General features: G+C 40.1%; 2 protein-coding genes across 2 annotated transcripts in view; one reads left to right on the forward strand and one right to left on the reverse strand.

Moving 5' to 3' along the window:
* The window catches only part of PTPRC (protein tyrosine phosphatase receptor type C), a 92,278-nt gene extending 77,954 nt beyond the window's left edge, over positions 1–14,324 (reverse strand). Inside the window, exon 1 of the mRNA XM_051804287.1 lies at positions 12,635–14,324. The gene's annotated coding sequence lies outside the window, so the exon portion shown is untranslated. The remainder of the gene's footprint in view (positions 1–12,634) is intronic.
* On the forward strand, positions 796–18,057 carry ATP6V1G3 (ATPase H+ transporting V1 subunit G3). Its single transcript, XM_051797699.1, has 5 exons — positions 796–903; positions 5,819–5,907; positions 6,700–6,998; positions 14,336–14,436; positions 17,634–18,057. The coding sequence occupies exons 1-5, from the start codon at positions 796–798 to the stop codon at positions 17,805–17,807; spliced, it is 771 nt and encodes a 256-aa protein (XP_051653659.1). The 3' UTR covers positions 17,808–18,057.
* Positions 18,058–19,884: the final 1,827 nt, after the last annotated feature.

Here is a 19,884-nt window from a genome sequence, read left to right on the forward strand (position 1 = left end):
GCCAACATCCCCACACAGGAACTGTGAGGGAAGCCTATGAGGAGCTATCCCATGGTGGACCACGCCACAAGATCCACCATTAAAAGCACAATTCCTGCCAGAAATGCATCTTTTCAGTCTTTTACACTTCCAGGACAATGACACACATCATTTCTGAACTATCTGTGGATCACCACTCCTGTTGTCTTCCATCCCACACAAACGACAATTTGAAACAACTCCGGGCCAAAAGCACAGTTTGGAGCCAAGGTTCACCCTTCCTTTGGGAAGGTGTTATGAGGGCTCAGCTTCTGCAGCCGGCTCCCACCAGCTTCACCTTCCATCCCAATCCCGCTACCTCAAACCAGGCCCATAACACACCACTGGCTCCCTTCCCTCCCCTCTCCTCCTCCTCCCCACCAGGTCAGCCAGAATCCCCACAACAGGGCTCGGGCAGCACCAGACAAGGGGAGCTCTGTGGGACTCCACACCTGTCTGGGAGATGGATCATCTCCTGTGTTTCACCAGGAGCAGATCACTAACGTGGTGGCCTGCGGAGCCAGGAGCCAGCTCTCATCCACATGGCAGACCTTGTTCCCTGCATGTGCTGCTGCTCTGACAGCCACAAGCACTGCTGAGCTCTGACTCGCCCATGTTTCCCTTCACAAGTTCAGCCACAGTATTTGCACCTTAAAAATGACTACACATATAAGGTAACAGTTTAAAAATGACATGATTAGAAATACTGACCAGTTGATGACACATCATGCCATTGTCCAAAATATTCACCAGGGCTGCCTTAGGCAGAATACCGTGATGCCAATTTTTGAGGTGGCAATCTATCAGGAAACCTATCAGGAAGGTCTGAGATACAGTTCCTTGCTGGATAAAGCAGAAAGATTCCCCAGGATAGAAGAAGGTGAGGTGCGTGGGCGCAGCTACCGCCCTGCACGCAGCACAGTGGACAGCCCACTCCTGCAAGGGCCTGGCGCCAGAACTCAGCACATATTCGACACACCATAATGGTGTTTAGTTTCACTAAGCTCTGAAGTTACTTGCAAGTGAAGTGTTTGAAAGAAAAGCAAAACTAATAGTGGATTTTGACCTTTTTTCCAAGCCCATAAGAGGCACAAATGCTCTACATTAAAACACACAGAGATCCTCGTCAGCAGAACTACCTTCTGCAAAGCAAAACTCAAGCCCCAATGAGTTACCAACAGAACAAAAAACAAAAAAAAAAAAAAAAGAAAAAAAAGGTGTTTACACTGCATGAAGGCTTGACAAGAAAAATCCTTCCCCCTCTAAGATGAGGAACTGCCTGACACAAGACTCACTACTCTCACAGCCACATGATGAGCAAGAGAAACAGAGAACAGAAATACCAGAGATGCGATGTAAAGCGGTGAACAGGCTAAAATTGGTTAATGTTCTGATTTATTTTATGAAGGGAGGGTGAATTCTATTTTTATTTTTTTAATTATAGCAAATATCCTAGAGGGCACTAGGAAGTGGTGGAAAAGAGATTTTTAAATCTCAACACAAAAACACATCCTTGTGTACACACACGGTACTAACATAAGCACGTGTACGCATTTCTCGTTTCAGAAACACTAATTCAAAAGCAGATATTACGAAATAAGGAGAAAAACACCCCCTTTACATTCATAGTTGTATCAGAATAATAGGAAATTTTACAAGGACTATTTTAGCTAAGGCAACATCTACTCTGGTCTTAAAGGACAGATTGCCAGTATGCATCATTTTTTCCACTCCAGGTTTTGTGTCTTACCTTTCCAAATAAAGCTTCCCTTCTTCCTATTAAAGTATTAATATTTTCACTACAAGAAAGGAAATTCTTATTCCTTTTTTCACTTTCAGTTTAAGCTGGTGTTCCTCAGGGGTGGAATGAAATACAACGAAATGACTGAGTAGAAAATTAAGATTTTGTCAAAGGTCAGAGAACTGGTTAAATGACAAAGCAGTGGCACATAAGTACAGTACAGAGCACTAGAGATTCAGCTTCTCTAGGCTGCAAAGTTGAACTATTGTCTTTGTGGTATATTTGTTGATCTTGACAAATCTAATTTGAGACAGCACTGAAATTTTCTGGTATACTACACTCAGTTTTCTTCAAGTGAATGTTGAACTGTGACACGGATGCGAGTTGTTGGCTAGCCTACACAGTTCAAAATATACTTACATGACTCCCCACTTCCCCTCCCTTCCGTGCCTGACTGCACAAACACACTGGTGAAGTTGCAAACTTCTTTTGGGAAAGGCAGCTATGCTAAAAATCATAGAGAGGATGTAATAAGTGAAGAGGCATGATTGTAGTGCAGAACAGTAGGAAAGAAAAGAGCAAATAGCTGCACTGGGAAAAGATAAAAGGAGAAAACTACTTGAAATGAAACACTGGGTGCTGGGTCTGGTTGCGATGGAGTTAATTGCTTCATTGCAGCCTGCACGTTTTCGGCTTGCGACTAAAATTGTGTTGATAGCACACCAATGTTTTAGATGTTGCTGAACAGGGCTTGCAGGTCAAGGTTTTCTCTGTTCCTCAGCTCTGTCCCCCACAAAAGCAGGCTGGGGCATGCAGGAGGCTGGGAGTGGTCAGAGCCAGGACAGCAAACCGGAGTGACCAAAGAGATACTGCAGATAATGTTATGCCAAACTCAGAAACATGAATGGAGATTTGGCCTTTCCACAGTAGCCTCTATTTGGAGGCTGACTAGGCATTGGTCTGCTTGTGGGAGGTGATAAGTGACTTTGCATCACTTTGTCTCCTTCTATCCTTTCCCCTCATTTTTAAAACTGTTTTGACCTTGACTCAGAAGTTTTCTCACTCTTGCTGTTTTGATTCTCTCCCCCACGCCACCACAGGGGAGTAAACGATCTGCTGGGTGGGGGCTTGCTGGCTGGCGTGAATACACCATATACTAAAACCAGGAAATAATCTCAATCATACTGATGGTCAAGTTATAAATTAACCTGGAAGTTAATCACAGAGACTACGCCTTTTTTTCCCTTTTTGTTTTGCACATTTTTTAAATTATTACTATTTACTCTGCCCAAATTTTCACATGCATATTAAAAAAAAAATAAATCCTAATTTTTCTCCTGGAAGTTGAAGAGCTTTTCAGAAAAAATAAGTACATACACAGCTCACACTGGCTTTCTCTGAATGCTAAACTCACTATAGTTGCAAACATAATTACTCATATTAAGACACAGGCCAAATTTAGGAAAAAATATGAGTTGGTTTAAAGTAGGTGTTCAATATAGGGTCGTCAGACTGCTATGGCAGCTGAAGCTGGAGCTGTGTTGCAGACTTGGCCAGCAGTCAATAAGCTCACCCAGACAGTATGGCAGCAAGCTGCCTCTAGCAATATTATAATATTTATTCATCTTTGCATACCTATTTGTTCCCATATTTTTCTGGCCTATGGGTGAAATTCAGGCTGCTGAGATGAACTGTGCTGATGACAACAGAGTGAGAATGTCAGTGTCAGAAAACACTGCAGCAAGAATCTTAGCTTGCAGACATAATTACAACTTCAGTACAAAGTTCATAACTTTTTCTTCTAATATAAGCAAACATGGTTGTTGAATTCAGAAGAAAAGGCCAGGATTTTCAGTTACGTGTGATGGGTTTCACTGCATACTTTTTAATTTGTGCAAAAAGACTTTTTGATATGAATGCTAACAGGAGCCCATTACTCTTCCTCAGCATGATAGGTCTTACTCTGTTTGAAGGTGCTCCATTTTCATCAGAAAAGCAGTCCCCATCGTGCTGCAGGAAGCCATGCAGGTGTGCACCCTGCTTTTCCTTACTTAGGCCTTTCTAGAGCAACAAAACAAAAGGTGCACAGAGTCACAAAAGCACCCGCAGCAGCTGCCCTGCCTTACATGCTGCTATCATTGAATCAGTGTCGCTGCTTTGAAGCTGTATTCTGAACAAAGGTTGCTACTTAGAAGTCCTTGCAGCTCATTTGGAAAGGATTTGTTTTATAATTTAAAGAAGCAATTAAAAAAAAAAAAAAAGTGTGTGCTTTGGGAAATACAGCCACAGAGGTAATGGGAGACCTTCTACGAGACCTTCTACTTAAACACATTTCAGCAGAAACTCTGCCTGCTGCCCTCCTACATACCAGAGAGTCTGTGCACACTTAAACCACAATAAAAGGGTGTCACAGCACTGCCTTTACTGCACAGCAGTAGGTGGACTGACAAGTTAGTACACTCATGCTAGGTAAGACTCAATCTGAGTTACAGCAAGCAGATTTTTTTCCAAATAAAATAATCTGAATTACCTGGGGTGAACTTAGCCACCGTCCCTGACCTTCCCTCTGCAGAGATAAAACAGCAGCTGCACAGCCTCCACCTAAGCTAGAAATACCTGATTTAGAGTGTTTCTGCTGTACAAGCTGTGAGTGAGCAGGGAGAGCTCAGCAGGGTCTCTCATCCCTTGTAAGACTCTTCGTTTCCTTGCTGTACAGCTTTGCTTTGAGGGAGTGAGAATGACAGACCTGAGCCCATTTTTCCCATTCTGTCATTGGGGATAGTCAGAAAAGGCTCAGGAAATTCTGGAGACTGAGATAGGTAGGCCAAATGCTGAGAAGAAAAAGAGTGTTAAACAAAACTAAAAACACTTCTCTCTGCCTTCTCTCACTCTGCTAACACCTCTCCTTCCCCCATCACCAATCACCACATTGGTTTCTCTTCTCTAATTTAATGAGTCTGGAGCTGGCTTGGAAAGAAAGGCAGCAACTACGACACAAAGAAGTTTCTTATGAGCTTGTGTGATGAAGTAGGAGCCTGTTTGGTCAGTCATTGGCTTAACCTACTTTATTTTAATGAATTATCCATGAAGTGGGATTCACAGAGGTGCCATGTCAACATAGTCTGAGATCATCACCTAAATCATCGGACAAGTTTGAAATTAGTTCCAAGTGGCAGTACTTTGTGTGGAGTCTAACAAAACCTATATATAAGCACCAGCCAAATAAATTATCATCTTCTCCCCTGCAGAGGTGTACTAGGTGCCTGATGCCATGAGGAGTGCCAGCATGGCATGCCACCAAGCTGTATGTGAACCAATCACAAGGAAAATTATAAACTGGGATTTTTTTTTTTTAATTCAGAGAAATATTGAATTGTGTGAACTGTGACATACACAGCTCAAATGATCTACTGAAGGACTATATTAATTTTTTTCTCAATAGAAAAGTTTCATAGTCTGTTGAAGGGTGGATTTTTTTCCCATAAAAATTCATTATATAGAACTATTTTCTGTGAAATATTAATTAACAGATTGTAAATATAAAAATTCAGGCTGTTATTGAGGCTCACATAACATAATTATGGCATTGAGAACTGCTCTGAAAATTTAAAAGGTTTGACCCATGATGCTTTCAACCAAGTCCAAAGCTCTGAAACAGTTTAATTTCCTAGCAGTTTTGTAACATTCCTTGTAGCAATGAGATTTGCCTGACAAGACCCTTTGCCTGGAATATACTTTTGATGTCTGAGACAAGCCTGACATTTCCACTTCCTATTTAATTTTTAAGTAACTACTGCTTTAAAGTTTCCTGCCCCAAGTAAACCAAATCTCTTCATTTTTTACTTTCATTTTCCACTTCTGCTTTTCTTTGCCAGTAATATCACTTGTAGCTGAGTCGCAGTGGCACAACAGGCTTTCTAACCTTACAGTTTCCACATTTTCTGTAGAACTGATCCAGAAGAACTCAGAAGAACTTCGTCTTCTGAGTCTGAATAAAATAAACTTCAAGGCTATGCATTAAAATCTTCTAAAAATAGTGCCATGTCTCTTCTCCTGCAGGTACAGCGAACCCCTGATTTCAGTGCTGGAGATGAGAAAGCATCTCACACAGTTTCTGGACGAAGAAAAAAAATCATTTACATCAGAAGGTGATCTCTGATTCTGGCAGAGCTCTATCTTGAATAAATTTATAGTAAATATACTTGACTAGTGCTATGACATACTTTTTTACAAAAGTAAATCTATTTTAATTATGCAACTTGACAGGTCCCTCTCCTATGCAATGGCAAGAGTACCTTTGAGAGTGGGATTTGTTTCTTCTAATAAGGATTGAGAATATGAACATGCTGCTTGTTCATGTAGTAGCTCACAAAACACTATCCTTCTGTAGGGAGTGGGATGTGCACCTACAGCCACCTCAGATGTTCATTTGACCATTGTGTGTGTTATGACTTAAACCTAGGCCACCATTCATACCTTCCAAGAGTCTGGATCTTATACCTAATCCCACAGTTTTCCACCCCAGCACTCATCTCCATCGTGGCAGATTACAAGGCAGAGTGTACCTCAACCACCACTGCTTTTTTAAATTTTAGTCATAATAAATTCTTTTCTATTGAAGATTTTTTTAAGTGAAAACCCTAACGTATAGTGTTAAGAAGTAATACCAAAGAGAATTCTACAAGCAGATCATGGTGTTCAACCAAAATTAATTGTTGACTGAGTCTGATTCTTCACATTGGGGGAAAGTTCAATTAAAAGAAAAATCCAATAAACAATTTTTTTCTCCTCAGTTCCTCTGACAAGATCACCTATACTTCAGCAAGAAGAGATTAAAAAAGAAAAAAATCCCCATTAAAATACAGGCTAATTGAAATGTTCCTTTTTTTTTTTCCTCCAGTGTGTTAATTGGACACTTCAACATCTCTGTGACCCTGAAGAGGAGACAACATTCAGCCTTGCTGCTGTGTTTTTCCAATTGCACTAACAGGCCTTTTTGCCCAGCAGCAATCCAGGCAGAGCCAGCTGGTTTGGTGCAATCTGGAAGCTTGTTGTAATAAGAGGCAGAACAAAAAACACAAGGAAGAGCCTGGCAGCTGCATAAAACTCCCTCCCAGCTCTGTTCTCCACAGAAGTTCAGCAGCCTCAGCAATCAGCATGACCAGCCAGTCTCAGGGAATCCAGCAGCTTTTGCAGGCAGAAAAACGTGCCAAGGACAAACTGGAGGAAGCCAAAAAAAGTAAGTAGCTGGCCTGGTTTTACTGTACTTCTCAAGTGCAAGCTCTTCAGAATTACAGTAGATCACAGAAAAACATTATTTCATCTGTATCCATGCATTAACGCTGTGCCTTGACTGCAACCAGGCATTTAACCAGACCTGAACATTCAGAGTTTGCTTAAAATTCTCTGTTTGTGTGTGTATGCACATGTGCCTTATTATGTTAAAAAGGTTTTCTTTTTTATATTTGTCCTGTCAGCCAGATTTATTCTTGTTTTATCTAAATGCCAATAATGTCATTACTGCCTTCCCTAGCTATTTAAACTAGAATTCTACATGCTTGTGGCTTCCAGCTCTGGAGGACCAGACTCCAAACACTATTTTTCTCCATAAGTCCTATTAAAATGTTCCTCTTTATTTGCAAAATCTAGTAACTTGTCTCCTAATCTCAGCTGGACTTCAAAAAATTATATGAAAACAAAAGAGAGACTTCAGCACCATGACAGTAATCAGTAAAATCACAAGCACTCTCAGTACTGTACTGGATCATTCATAGAAGTTTTATTACATGGTGCAAGTAATTATTCTCCTGAGTGTAAGCACCAACCACTTGAGTCACTGACCTGCATTAGCACTGAAACACTGATACTGTTTCAGGGAGTTACCCTGCTTTGGAAACCAGCAGCAGGAAACAAGACTATGCTGCAGAACTCAACTAAAATGCATGACGATGTCATGTGGAGCAAGAGTGTGATAAAGGAATATATTTTGTTTTCCAGGGAGAAATGGAAGCCAAACAGAAATAATTTCTGTAGTTTCCGTATCCCTTCTACACATGAATCAGAATTGCTGTGTGTTCATTAACTGTTAGTGTGACATCTCAATTTGTACAGCAGCACACAAAAAAACCATGTAGAAAGGCAAGTCCCCTTCCCTGAGCACCCAACCACTGCCTGTGCCTTGCAGAAGCAAGAGAGAAAAAAAAAAATTCTCTCATCTTCATAAAACAGAACTCTCCCAAACGCAAGCCTGAAAGCAAAGGATAACGAAGAAATGATTTAATCCTTACATAGTCAAAACAGGTGCGCTGGGAGGGGTGTGTTTTCCCTTCTTATGTAAGGCAGAGGAAACACACTGTACCCTAAAGCAAGAAAGCATATGACCTGGAAAGACACAGCTCCAGTGGAGGGAGGGGGAGTTTGGCCTGAACACAGACTGCCTTTAACTATGATAGCTTGAAGTTGATTACCCCTTACTTTTGGTTTGAGGTTTTTTTGTTGCTTTAATTTCATTTGGTTTTGTTTTTAAAACTGGATGAGTCAGTTTAGCTTTTTCTAAAACAGACTGTTAAAAAAGAGCCTTCAAACCTTAAGGAACTTCAAAAATGAAAATTATCATTATAACATAAAAGTAATGACTGAAGATGAATGTCTTGCAGAATCCAGACACAGTTGCAGGTGCATTTACTCTACTCTGTAAAAGACACACTCCCTTGTTATCATCTCAGCCTTACTTGGAGTGCTTGTGATAATCACAGGGTTTCTTACAGATAAAGTATCTTCAAGATCCCTCTGAGTCAGAAACTTCAATTAAACCACTACCTACGCTTACCTCAACACTAATACAGTGGTAGGAGTTAATAACCAGCTACAGAAAAATAGCTATTTAAAATTTTTCTATCAGTAAAAATGTTTAGAGTGAAAATAATTCATCAGTATGACTTTCTTCTCTATTCCTTTTAAGGCCATACTTTTCTTGCATTTACAAAAATTATTAAGAAAAATAAAAGATTCAATAAACAAATTTAAATGTAAGAAAACAGATCAATAACTGTGAGGGAGGAACAGGCTGTCCAGAGAGCCTGTGGAGTCTCCAGTCTCAGAGATGTTAAAAACCTGCTAGATATGGTCCTGGTCAAGCTGCCCTTTCTCCAAGCAGGGCTTTGGAGCATACCCTGTAGATTCCTTCCAGCCTCAGCAGCTCCATATGATCCCATGAAAAACTTCAGGAATTTCCAAAAGATTTTATTCCTGGGTATAGCAGATCAAGGGCAAACAGTTTCAATAAATCCACCCTGCATTTTGTGCCAAACCAAGCATTATAGCTAAACTAGCAGAATAATTATACCTAGACAATCATTGCATTCAACATTACAAGAGGTTTGCAGTGAAGCTACAAAATAAAATTAAAAAGTCCTATGTTGTCATAATTTCAGTATTTTCATAACAATGTCACTACACCACCTTAGATACCTAACAATACCACCATAATTTAAATCCTATGGGACAAGGACAAAAGGGATTCTTTTAGAGGCAAATCTGGCTATGCCAAACTGGAATTACTTCAACAGTCTCTTCCTTGGAGTGATTCTGCAGTTAGATCAGATTGCAGAGTTTGTCTCTAAGAATAAAAGCTAAGATGAAAGGAAGTATATGAAATGCAACTGATATATCCAGCACAAGTGGTTAACCTGGGCACAGAGTTCGGTGAAACAAGGCAAGGACGTGTTGCTTCACCCCAGAAATTGCCAGCCCAGATCCACCCTGTACCAGTTCAGATCAGCAGCTTCTGCTCAGGGCCTGGGCTCAGCAGGTCTGGGCTGCAAGTGAAAGCAATGAACCCGTCCAGGCAGTGCCAATGCAGTCCTGTCCCTGCTAAACTGTACCTGTGACCTCCTCTGTCACCACAAACAGGCACTGCACAACACCCCTGTCCCAATGAGTCTGGCTGTCCTGTTTACACTGGAATGTCAGAAGAACGAATGGCAGGTTGCTCATGGGACACAACCAGGAAAAGGCATTTTCAAGGAAATGTGAATAGCAAAACTACCCTTCAGTGTTTACAGTTGATACATAACCAGATCAAAATGTAGTGTGAACACACGTAATGTTGTATATAAACAGATAATATGCCTGGTTTTTGCTGACATATGTGCAGTTGTTTGTAATTCAAACCCCACTTGAAATAACTGAAAAAACAGTAAATAAAATTATATTGATAGACATGAAACAAAGCAAAAATAAAGCTAAAGCTCCTCTATACATGCTTTTTCATACTTCTAGCTCAATACCCTTTATCCAGGCTTGCAATATCTTTACTGTATCATTAGCCCATATCCCTTATACCTGACAAATTACTAATAGTTGAATTAATTAGTTAGTAAATGCACATGTGCAAGACTGCAACTATTAAATTGATTAAACACAAACCAATCCAGTCTGCACTTCTTTGGCCTTTAGAATGCGGCTCTGCTTTATCTATCATTTTTACTTAAAGCATAATTTGGATCCCAGAAATAACTGAGCATTGTCAGAGCCAAGACATCAATTCCCGAAAATCCTTTTGGTTAAAACAAAGGAAACAAATGTGTCATGAAGACTGGGCTTAGCAACATTTGTTTTCCTATAGATTTTTATGGCTTGGCTTGAATTTCTCGTGCCTAATAAAATGAAAACTGAGATGAAAGATTTCAGGAAATCAGATTAAAACCAAATGTTAATCAAAATAAGATATAATAAGCAGAACTATATCCATGGCACTCTCTTGGATAATATCCAAGACCTATTTTATCTACTGAAAAAAACCCTATATATACTGATCAGCTGCTTCTATTGTATTTTATTAAAAGTACAAAAGAGTCTTCACAAAAGGAGCATCCCCAAATCCCAATTTGCAGACAATTTAGCACTCTTGAAGACAACTGAAGCTGTTCTATTTTAAGAAAATATGATTAATTTTTCGCAACTTCTTCAAATGATTTGATTTCTATGCAGAAATTCAGCTAGAAGCCTAGATGATATGTTTGAAAACAAAAAAGCCAATTTTAGCATTGCAGTTTTTGGAAAGTAAGATAACTTAGTGTTTTGAACAAATTAGAATGCAACATTTTTGCCTCCTACTGTCTTTTTCTTGCAAGATCTAAAAAACCCCAATAATCTAAAATACACCAGTTCTTTTGGATCTAACCAGAGCCAGGTATTTCATTACCATCACAGAAACACCTAGAAAGAAGAGCACAGCCTTTCTCCATGCTGATAATACCTTCCCACGTTAGGCAAGAAAATCTAACACAGGGCTGGCTTTTACAGCAAGTTAAGATTTGGCCAATTTTACATGATGCCTAAAAATTTATAGGCTATCAGCTACCATAATCATGGACAAGAGTGTACAAGGAAACCAAGCATAGCACAGCTGCTTTGCTGCTCCCTGTCTTCAAGGATGGAAGGAGGTACAGAAGGACAGTAGCAAACCGAAGGGGCAGGGCCCCCACGGCACACCCTTTGCGGCAAAATCTCTTCAAACTTGGAGCTTTATGTACCTCACCTGTATGATCATAGAGGTTGGTTTGTCCATCTTCCTGTATTTCTTGTCCTCTTTTTGCATGATCTTGGCTGAATTTCAATGCTTTGCCACCCTTCAGTGGGTAAGGGTTGATTTCAGCTTGGCTGTGCTCTGCACAGGACCCAACGCAGCAGATCAGTAAGGCTTTGAAAAGGCAGTCCCATACTGCACAACTAAGGTAGCAGACAAGTGGTTAACAACAGACTGATTAATTAATTTTGGTTTGTCTCTAGTGGAACAGCAGGTTAAGCTCTAGTTTCTGCTTAACTTAATCAGGTGCAGCATATGCACTGTCGCATATGTTGGCAGTTGCCGATTCTGTCCACAACGTTGTTGAACTAGCAGTAATTTACTCACAGCTTTTCCACTTAATTAAATAGGAAGCAGCAGGTTCCTGCTGTGCCAATCCTAAAGGCATCATGGTAAAATGAAATGGCTGTTGCTCCACAGTGACACCCTATGTATTGTGCTTACTCCAGTGCACTGTCAAGAGCTGACACGTAGGTGTATATATATACTTTGGTTCACTACCTACATTGTCAGAGGCAAGTGAACTGCTGTTTTACAGTAAATCTCTTTCCATTTTGTGCATTTTAAAAGGATATATTTATCTATCTGGTGGCCAAATATGCAACATATTTACTACAGATGGCCCCCCAGATGGAATTTGAAATTAAAATCCCACTGATTTTGAAATAATTTAATTTGATATAGAGATCCAGTTCCTCAGCTGGTGAAATTGGCAGAGCTTCATCATAGTCACTTCCCCCCGAATGCCAGCTCCAGAGAATCACCCTCCGGCTCCACTGCTAGAGGAAAACTCTACAAAAGGCTGATCAGCTCCAAATTTGGAGAGGAGAATAAGGGAAACTTCAAAATATAGACCTAAACCTGGTTCCAAATTTTGTTGTCCAGACTGATGTCAGGCTCTTACACAAATCTGTCTGTTCACCCAACACTTCACACAGTGAGTGGCAGAAGATGGTGGAATCAGCCTTTATCCAACACATACAAATTCTGGGAAAATACCCACTAAGTTTTAAACTGTCTCTCTCCCCTTCATGCATAGGCACAGTGGCTCAACGGTAGAAGGACTCTGAGAAATGTCATTTACTACACAAGAGAGCCCTGCACTCATGAACTGAGAGTCAATAAAGCTATCTAGTTCCTCAGTAGTTTGCTCCTTCCTGTAAAAAGCCTGTATACAGCCACACACCCAAGGGTCCATAATAAGCATGGCCACAAAAGCAAACAGTCCAGGAATCAAGACTTGAAAAGGTAATTCACATTTCAGGTATCTCTCCACTTCTACTCACCCATCTGCAGGTGATGACTTTGGAAGAAGCCATCAACTGGGCAAGTAGTTTCCTGCTGGATCAGGCATTTTACCCAGGCTTTTGCTGAGTCTCAAATGTATTAAAACCAACAGCCTTCCTCTCGAGCTTCCTCATTGTGCCATGCTCAGTGGAAGCAGGTTGCTATATGCCACACCTGATAAGGTTTTAGAAGCCCAGCTCAGGTGTAACCAATTCAGTATAATAGCCTAGAGAAAACAAATCAGAAATATTCATGGTCTTCTTCCTAGCCTAGGTGGAGAACATTCCTTAGGACTTCAGAAAAGGTACCTTTCACCTTCTATGCTTGAATTGGTTACAATAAGTAAATTAACTGATGTCTCACACATGAAATCAAGTTGCCTAGGATGCCCCTTTCATCCTTGTGATATCCTAATTTAAGCAACTAAGCAGTTTTTCAGACATCAAAGATATTTCTCCTGTTAAGAAAAGGGAGCAAGCTTATTCCCCCCCACTCCTAAAATTGTAGCCATACAGAAAGAGACTCCAAAAATCAGCATCAGCACAGGTGTTTCAAGTATAACATATCAACATTCAATGCAAGAGGTTTACAGTCCCATCAGTCAGAAAATGACTTTTTCCTCACAAAGTAGTGTAGCGGAGTCCATGCAACTTTACCAATTTCATACAAAACAGGCAGACAGAGAAGTCCATAGGGGTTTTTATGACATTTTCACCAGCCCCTTCATGTAAAACCTTAAACATCACATTCCCATCAAACCTTTTATCCTTTCCATAACATACTTGCTAGACCCAGGAACTACCTTATACCCAGTCCTGCAATGACTTATGTGCACTTGATTTGACAAATCCATAGTGTTTTACCTAAAACAAAGTAACTATTCTCAGCAAACAAAATTAAGTATGTAAACACACCTGGTCAGGAGGAAGGCTCTTGTTTCCACTACACCCTAAAATGTCACCTTAAAGATCACCTTCTTCTTTAAAATGAAAAGGAAAAAAAAAGTTTTTTTGAATCGCTTTCATATTTTCTGTGCACTGGTAGAGGATACCATTGACCTCCTCTTAATCACTCACCTCTGCATTGGACAAAGGTTAGGTAGGAAAAAGGTGGGGGAAGAAAAGGACAAAGCCTGAAGGTTGCAACTCAGATTGGTAATGGTTAAGACGTATCTTGCAGCATTCTGGAAATTTGCCAGCTCCAAGCAGAATCCAGTTGGTGTGGGATGAAGGGATGCTGGCAACCAATCGATACAGCAAATCTTACAGAATAACGTCTTTTCCCATCAGTGACAACTAAAATCTGTTATCTGGCTGCTACTATTGCTGATAAAGAAAAGATAGATATTTATTTAAACACCAAGCTGTGATTAAAAAAAATGCATTTGTGTTACGAGAAAATGTGTGGTTGCAAAAAGACTTCTGTTGTTAGCAAACCCACAAACTTTTCATTTGATGTGTGCTTCTGCACTGGAAGTTGGTCTCAGAAGATGGGTCCTTGCATGACTGGCTGTCAATCAAAAAGTACTCTACATAAATCACTTCGGCTGTTCTGACCACTCTTGTGTAAATAAAGCTGATGGACAAAGTTTTCAGCAAAGTCAACATTTTATTATGCCATCTAAAATCCCCTGTTTTAGAGAAATTCATCTTTTGGGATGCAGTGATAGCATGAAATAAATCGGTTTCTTCCCCCACTAGGAAAGGGGAAAAGGCTGAAGCAGGCCAAGGAAGAAGCCACAGCCGAGATAGACCACTACAGGTTACAGAGGGAGAAGGAATTTAGGAGCAAGCAAACAAATGTAAGTAAGAAACATGCAAATGTCCTCTTGTAGTGTCAATCTGCTCAATGGTAAACCAAATTGCTTCCAACAATATTACACAGATACTTCTGCAAATCAATGTGATCATACTTATTAAACACAGAGATATCACCCTATGGTGTGCATATGCCTAATTTTTACTTTTTCACAGGCTTTGAATGCATATGTAGAAGAAATTATGGACTCATCACTAAAATTGTCCAGATTCCATATTTGGTTCATGCTTGTACTTTGAAGACATATCTTCCTTAAGGAAAAATACCTTAGGGTGCTCTTTCTATAACTGCAGACAGACCTCATTCCTGTCCTGAAACTGGAGGTTTCAGTAAGGTGGATGTCAGTAAAAGCAAAGGTTTAAAATGTTTCTTTCTATTTCTGTTCCACTTCAGCTGTCTGATACAAGACCGCATCTTTTATCAACTCAAATCACCAAAATTTTAGAGTTTTTCCACTATGTTTCTATAGTAGAAGTGGTCTGGCTGATATTTTGATATCTGAATTAAAGCCATTTAATGCATTTATGGCACCTTGCATTTTTGTCTAGTATTTTCATGAAAGTTCACAAACCATTCTCTTTTTACCTGGTGACCTTCCTCTTATAAATTTACTCTTGTTTTTTCCCCCAGCTTCTACCGTGCAAAGGCAGGGAAAGTACTTGTGGAAACAAGTAGTTTGGCTTTTTTTGCCAACAAAAAAAAGCCAAAGAGGTCGAATAAAAACTGCTTTACAAACCTGTCATAAACCATTTTCCAGCAGGGATCACAAGCCTTAGGAACATATATAGACACAAAGTCTCTAACATACACTGCCAGCACACACTGTCACACAAGCAGGCCAGGTAGAACCATCTCATATGTACAATTTCAGATGTTTACTGACACTGAAATAAAGTAAAAACACCTCTAAAATTTGTTCACCTTTTCAGTTGAGCCAGATTTCTTGTTTTAGGTCTTAAATAGCAAAAGAGTACAGATCCTTTGCTGTGAACTCAATTTTTTCATCCCAAACAAAATTAAAGCTGCAGGGAAAGGCCACTATTTGTCGACTGAACATTTCACAGAAGCAGGACGGAAGACATATTGCTCCTCGAATGACAGCATGTTGTACAAGATCATCACAGTCCTCCTTCACGTTCCCTGACCCCATTATGTCGAACATTTATCTACCCAGACAAATGTCATCATTATTAACCTGTGTCTGGAAGGCACTCAGGAGATTCAGCAAAGCCAGTGCAGGGGGAGATCTGATGCCCAGTTCAGTTTACTTGCTTGGGTATTTGGACACAGGTATTTTTAATTCTTTGTCACAGTCTCATTTAATGCTATTCCTTCTCTTACTTTGTGTTACTTGTATCCAAACTGGGGTAAGTTTCCTCATACTGTGAGATGTTCCATATCCATCCAGAATTAAAAACAGCAACAGAAAATAACAAGTAACTTGAGGTTAGAATGACAATATGGATGACACTTTCTCAAAACATGCAAAATTTTTAGCCTGTATCTCAAACCAAGTTTGCTGGTGTTCATGGTGTTTGTACTCAGGGTCTGAGATCAGTGAATTCTGGAGATGTGCAGCCTAGTTCTGAATTTTGTGGCTTCCAAGTCAATGTAATATTTTAGCAACTTTGGAATGACACTGGCATAAAACCTCTATAGGCAAAACAAGGGACAGACCCTCAAGGTCAGCAGGAATCATAAACTAAGCAGAGCATTGTCTGCATTCTGAAAAGAAAAGGGTCTCCATATTCAGAAGCAGAAAAAAAAGGGGGGAAACACATAGAAGAGTAAGAATTTACTATCTCAAGTTACAATGTTAGCATGAGCTAAGAAGAGCCTCTGCAGACCTGTTCTCTCAAAATTATAATACTTTTCTTGAGGTTTTTCAAAAGTATTTAGTAGCTGGATAACATGCAACCATCTGGGATCTCTACAAAGTTATTTTTCCCAGTGGAAAAAATCAGCTTCATAAATCTGGCCTAAGCTGTACAGCCTTTCCCATATGTGACCCTTGCAACTTGTCTAAAAGCTAAAATAAAATGTCAGCTAAAAATAGTTACTACAGAAAACTATAATCTTTTCCCAGTACTTACTATAATGTCTACAACTTACATTTCTTCCAAACTGAAGTATTTTACATGTGAGTTACAGACCAATGTCTTACTACACTGTCAGGTACTGATAAATGGAACTGCGAGGGTGAGCTGAGCAAAAGATCTTAACTCAGTTGCTTTCCTTCTTTTAAGCACTAGGTTGGGCTGAAACCACATGGAAAATAAAGCTCATGACCTTGTTTCTGGTCATCCTCTAGGAATCCCACTAATGTATCACAGGTTAGCTTCACCTGCTAGTAAACCCCGGAGAACCATGGCAGGAACAAGAATATGTTACTTATTCCCTTCTTATTCTACCAGCACGCAGAAAAGTCTCCTGCTTTCCCCCATGGAATTCTTTAGGTGAAAAACAATTTCTCTGCTGGTATCTGAAGGACTTTTCCATAAGGGAAAAATTCAAGGGATGTTGGGGCAGTGGGGGAGGAGGGAGCAAAGTCACAGATTTGGAACGTGTACATCTGTTTATAACATAACCTTGCTAAAATGTTCAGTGAGTCTAGAGTCAATTAAATTCTAAGCGAATGTCCTGATATTATCTGTGCCAGAAGCTGTCTGGTATTTCGCCAGATAAGAAAATGTAACATTAAAAGACCTTGTCTGAGGCCTGTTGAGGGTTATACATCACTAACTGCTGAAGACATTTCAAGTACTCTGAAACTGTAATTATGCATTGTCAGGAAGGCTTTCCCATGTTTTCCTCCCTAGCTGTGCTCATGTGCATTCTCAGTGAGGCCAATGAAGCACACGGGTGATAGAACTCAGTTGACTAGTCATTAAAATAGAAAACAAATTAAAAAGAGCGATATAAAAGACAAAACATTACGATGTTGTTCGCACACTGAGCTGGGAAACTTTCATTACATGGGGAGATTCCCATTGCTTGTGAGCATATGAAAGAGTTGCCTTTAATCCTGTTTTTGTGCATACAGTTCAGCCTAGATCATACCCTTACTGTTAGGAAGCACTGTGACGTGTTTGTGTTATGCTTATGCTAGATGATGAAAAATAGTACAGTAAACAGTCATATATTACCTTTTATTTTGCTCAGAAGCCTTCTGCTTTTCAGGTAACAGGCTCCCAAGGTAACCTCTCAGCTAAAATAGAAGAGCAAACAACAGAAACCATCCGAAACCTCACGAGCAGCTACCATAAGAACATGGAGAGCATGATGAAAAAGCTCTTGAGCACAATATGTGACATCAGCCCCGAAATTCACCCAAACTTCAGACATGCAGTTTAAGATGTGCTATGTTCATAAAAAGTGGCCTTCTTTCTTGATAAGCATAAATACTTCCTCATGTATTGTTTCTGCATGTGTGAGAAAAAAAAAAAGCCAAAAGCACACAATTCACACGGGCTTTTGATGTGACAGGAATTCTACAGGGTTTTGCAAGCATTTGTTGTAATATTGTTTCCTGTGGGTAGCTAAACCCCTGTCATTTAGACTGGGGCAGGTCGACAACAGTAGAATAAATGATTATTTGACACCACCAGCTTTTCAGTGGGAGTCTTTATTCCTTTTCCTTTATAAAATGTTCTGTACTGGGATGTTGTGTTTCATAAAGTCTGTTTATCCCAATCTTTACTGTACTTCAAGTCACATGAAATAGAATATCACAAAAACTTAAAAAAGAGCATTTCTGTTTTCCTTATGACACGTGGAGTGATCAGGTTATGGACCATAGAGGAACCCTTTAGATTTTGGTCAGAAAGGGTCAAAACATTTTCAATCTTTCTATGCTAATTTAAAGCAAAATACAGTTGACTTGTACAAAATTTTGCTAAAAGCCATACTCAAAATATTGTCCTGTTGCTTAACTACACCACAAATTTTATATAGCTTTGTTAAGTGTGAAAAATGAGGTATAATCATTATTTATGAAACTGCTTTGGAGCAACGGGCAGACTAGCACATCCATCATTATACAGTTACCCTGAAAGTACAGAAATCCATGGGCTCAAACTCTACACAAGTTATGCTAAATGGTACCTGAATCCACAGGTTGTTTACAGAAATCACATCAGTTATTCTGTTATTCTAAGTCACCTTGAGTAATACTTCTCTCTGCAATGGCACAGGTTTTCCCTGGAATAAATTCTATTGAAGTTACAAAAATATAATATGATCTGTGCTTTCAAAGTGAAGCCCATTCAGTCTGATGGGAGGCACTGATGAAGTGGGGATCTGACACACACCTGGTACCATGAGCCCCTTTAATGCCTCGTCTCCACTACAAAATTATACTGAACTAGAAAAAAAGCTTGAGAAATTGCAGCAACTGGCAAACAATAGCCATGATTTTCAGTCCACATAGACACAGAGAAATCATTTCAATTTCACAGCAGCTAGTCATAGACAATCTCCTGTTCCAGCGAGGTTTACACAGCTGACATGCTGTCATGTGTAAAATGACTGTAAAGCTGTAGTCAACCTAATGTCAACAAACATGACTCCTCAAGGCTGTGCCTGGATGCTACATAATCCCCAAACCCTGATTGTTACAGTCTCCTGTGCTTGATTATATTCTCTGGGGACCCAAGGATGCTGAGGAGTAGGAAAGAGACTAGAAATCCTATTGACATCAGCTGGAAGGCTCATTTATTTAAGGGCACTTTGAATCAAGCTGTGATAGCCTTTGATTTGCTGAGGGGATGAAGGAACTCAAGTCCCAGGCTATGTGCAGGACCTAATGCAGGCACCCTCCTGCATAGCTTGGGGCACTCAGGGTTGCCTCATTGCCCAGGCACATGTGCTTTGGGTCACGGCTGCAGTCCCAGTGCGGAGCTCAGCTGTGAGATGCATTCTCTGTGAACCTAAGCATTCACCAAAGTGGACACTAACACCTGACAGGATCTCACTGCAGTGCTCAGGAGGACTGCTCCACTTTCCCTCTGGGCTACCTCAGCACCCTTTTCTCTAGCTATAACTCCTAAACCTACAGAAATGTTGCAGATTCAGCTGCAGAACTAAAGCAATGTGGGTTCCATCATCAGCTGCATGGGATAAAAACACACATCCCTGCACAGCAAGAGCAGAATTGCCACATCCTGGTGGGCAGCAAACTAGAGTGGCAGCTTTTCAGGAGGCAGCAACCCAGGTTACATGAAATAACGCTTTGTCTTCCTCATTTCTCTGCTTCTTTTTATGGCATTCCCCCTTTCCCACGTTCTTTCCAAAATCTGTCTTCTGCCACCAACTTCTTTTCTTGCAAAGCTTCTGTCCTCCTTTCCAGGCTCTCTCTACACGTCTGGTCCTAACGGCCACACACACATCTCTTATTTTAGTATCTTCTTTAAAATACACTATCCCATGAATA

This window comes from Manacus candei, unplaced genomic scaffold (genome assembly GCF_025592945.1).
Source record: "Manacus candei isolate 608988 ecotype Guabito, Panama unplaced genomic scaffold, ASM2559294v1 h1tg000005l, whole genome shotgun sequence".
NCBI classification, from domain to species: domain Eukaryota; kingdom Metazoa; phylum Chordata; class Aves; order Passeriformes; family Pipridae; genus Manacus; species Manacus candei.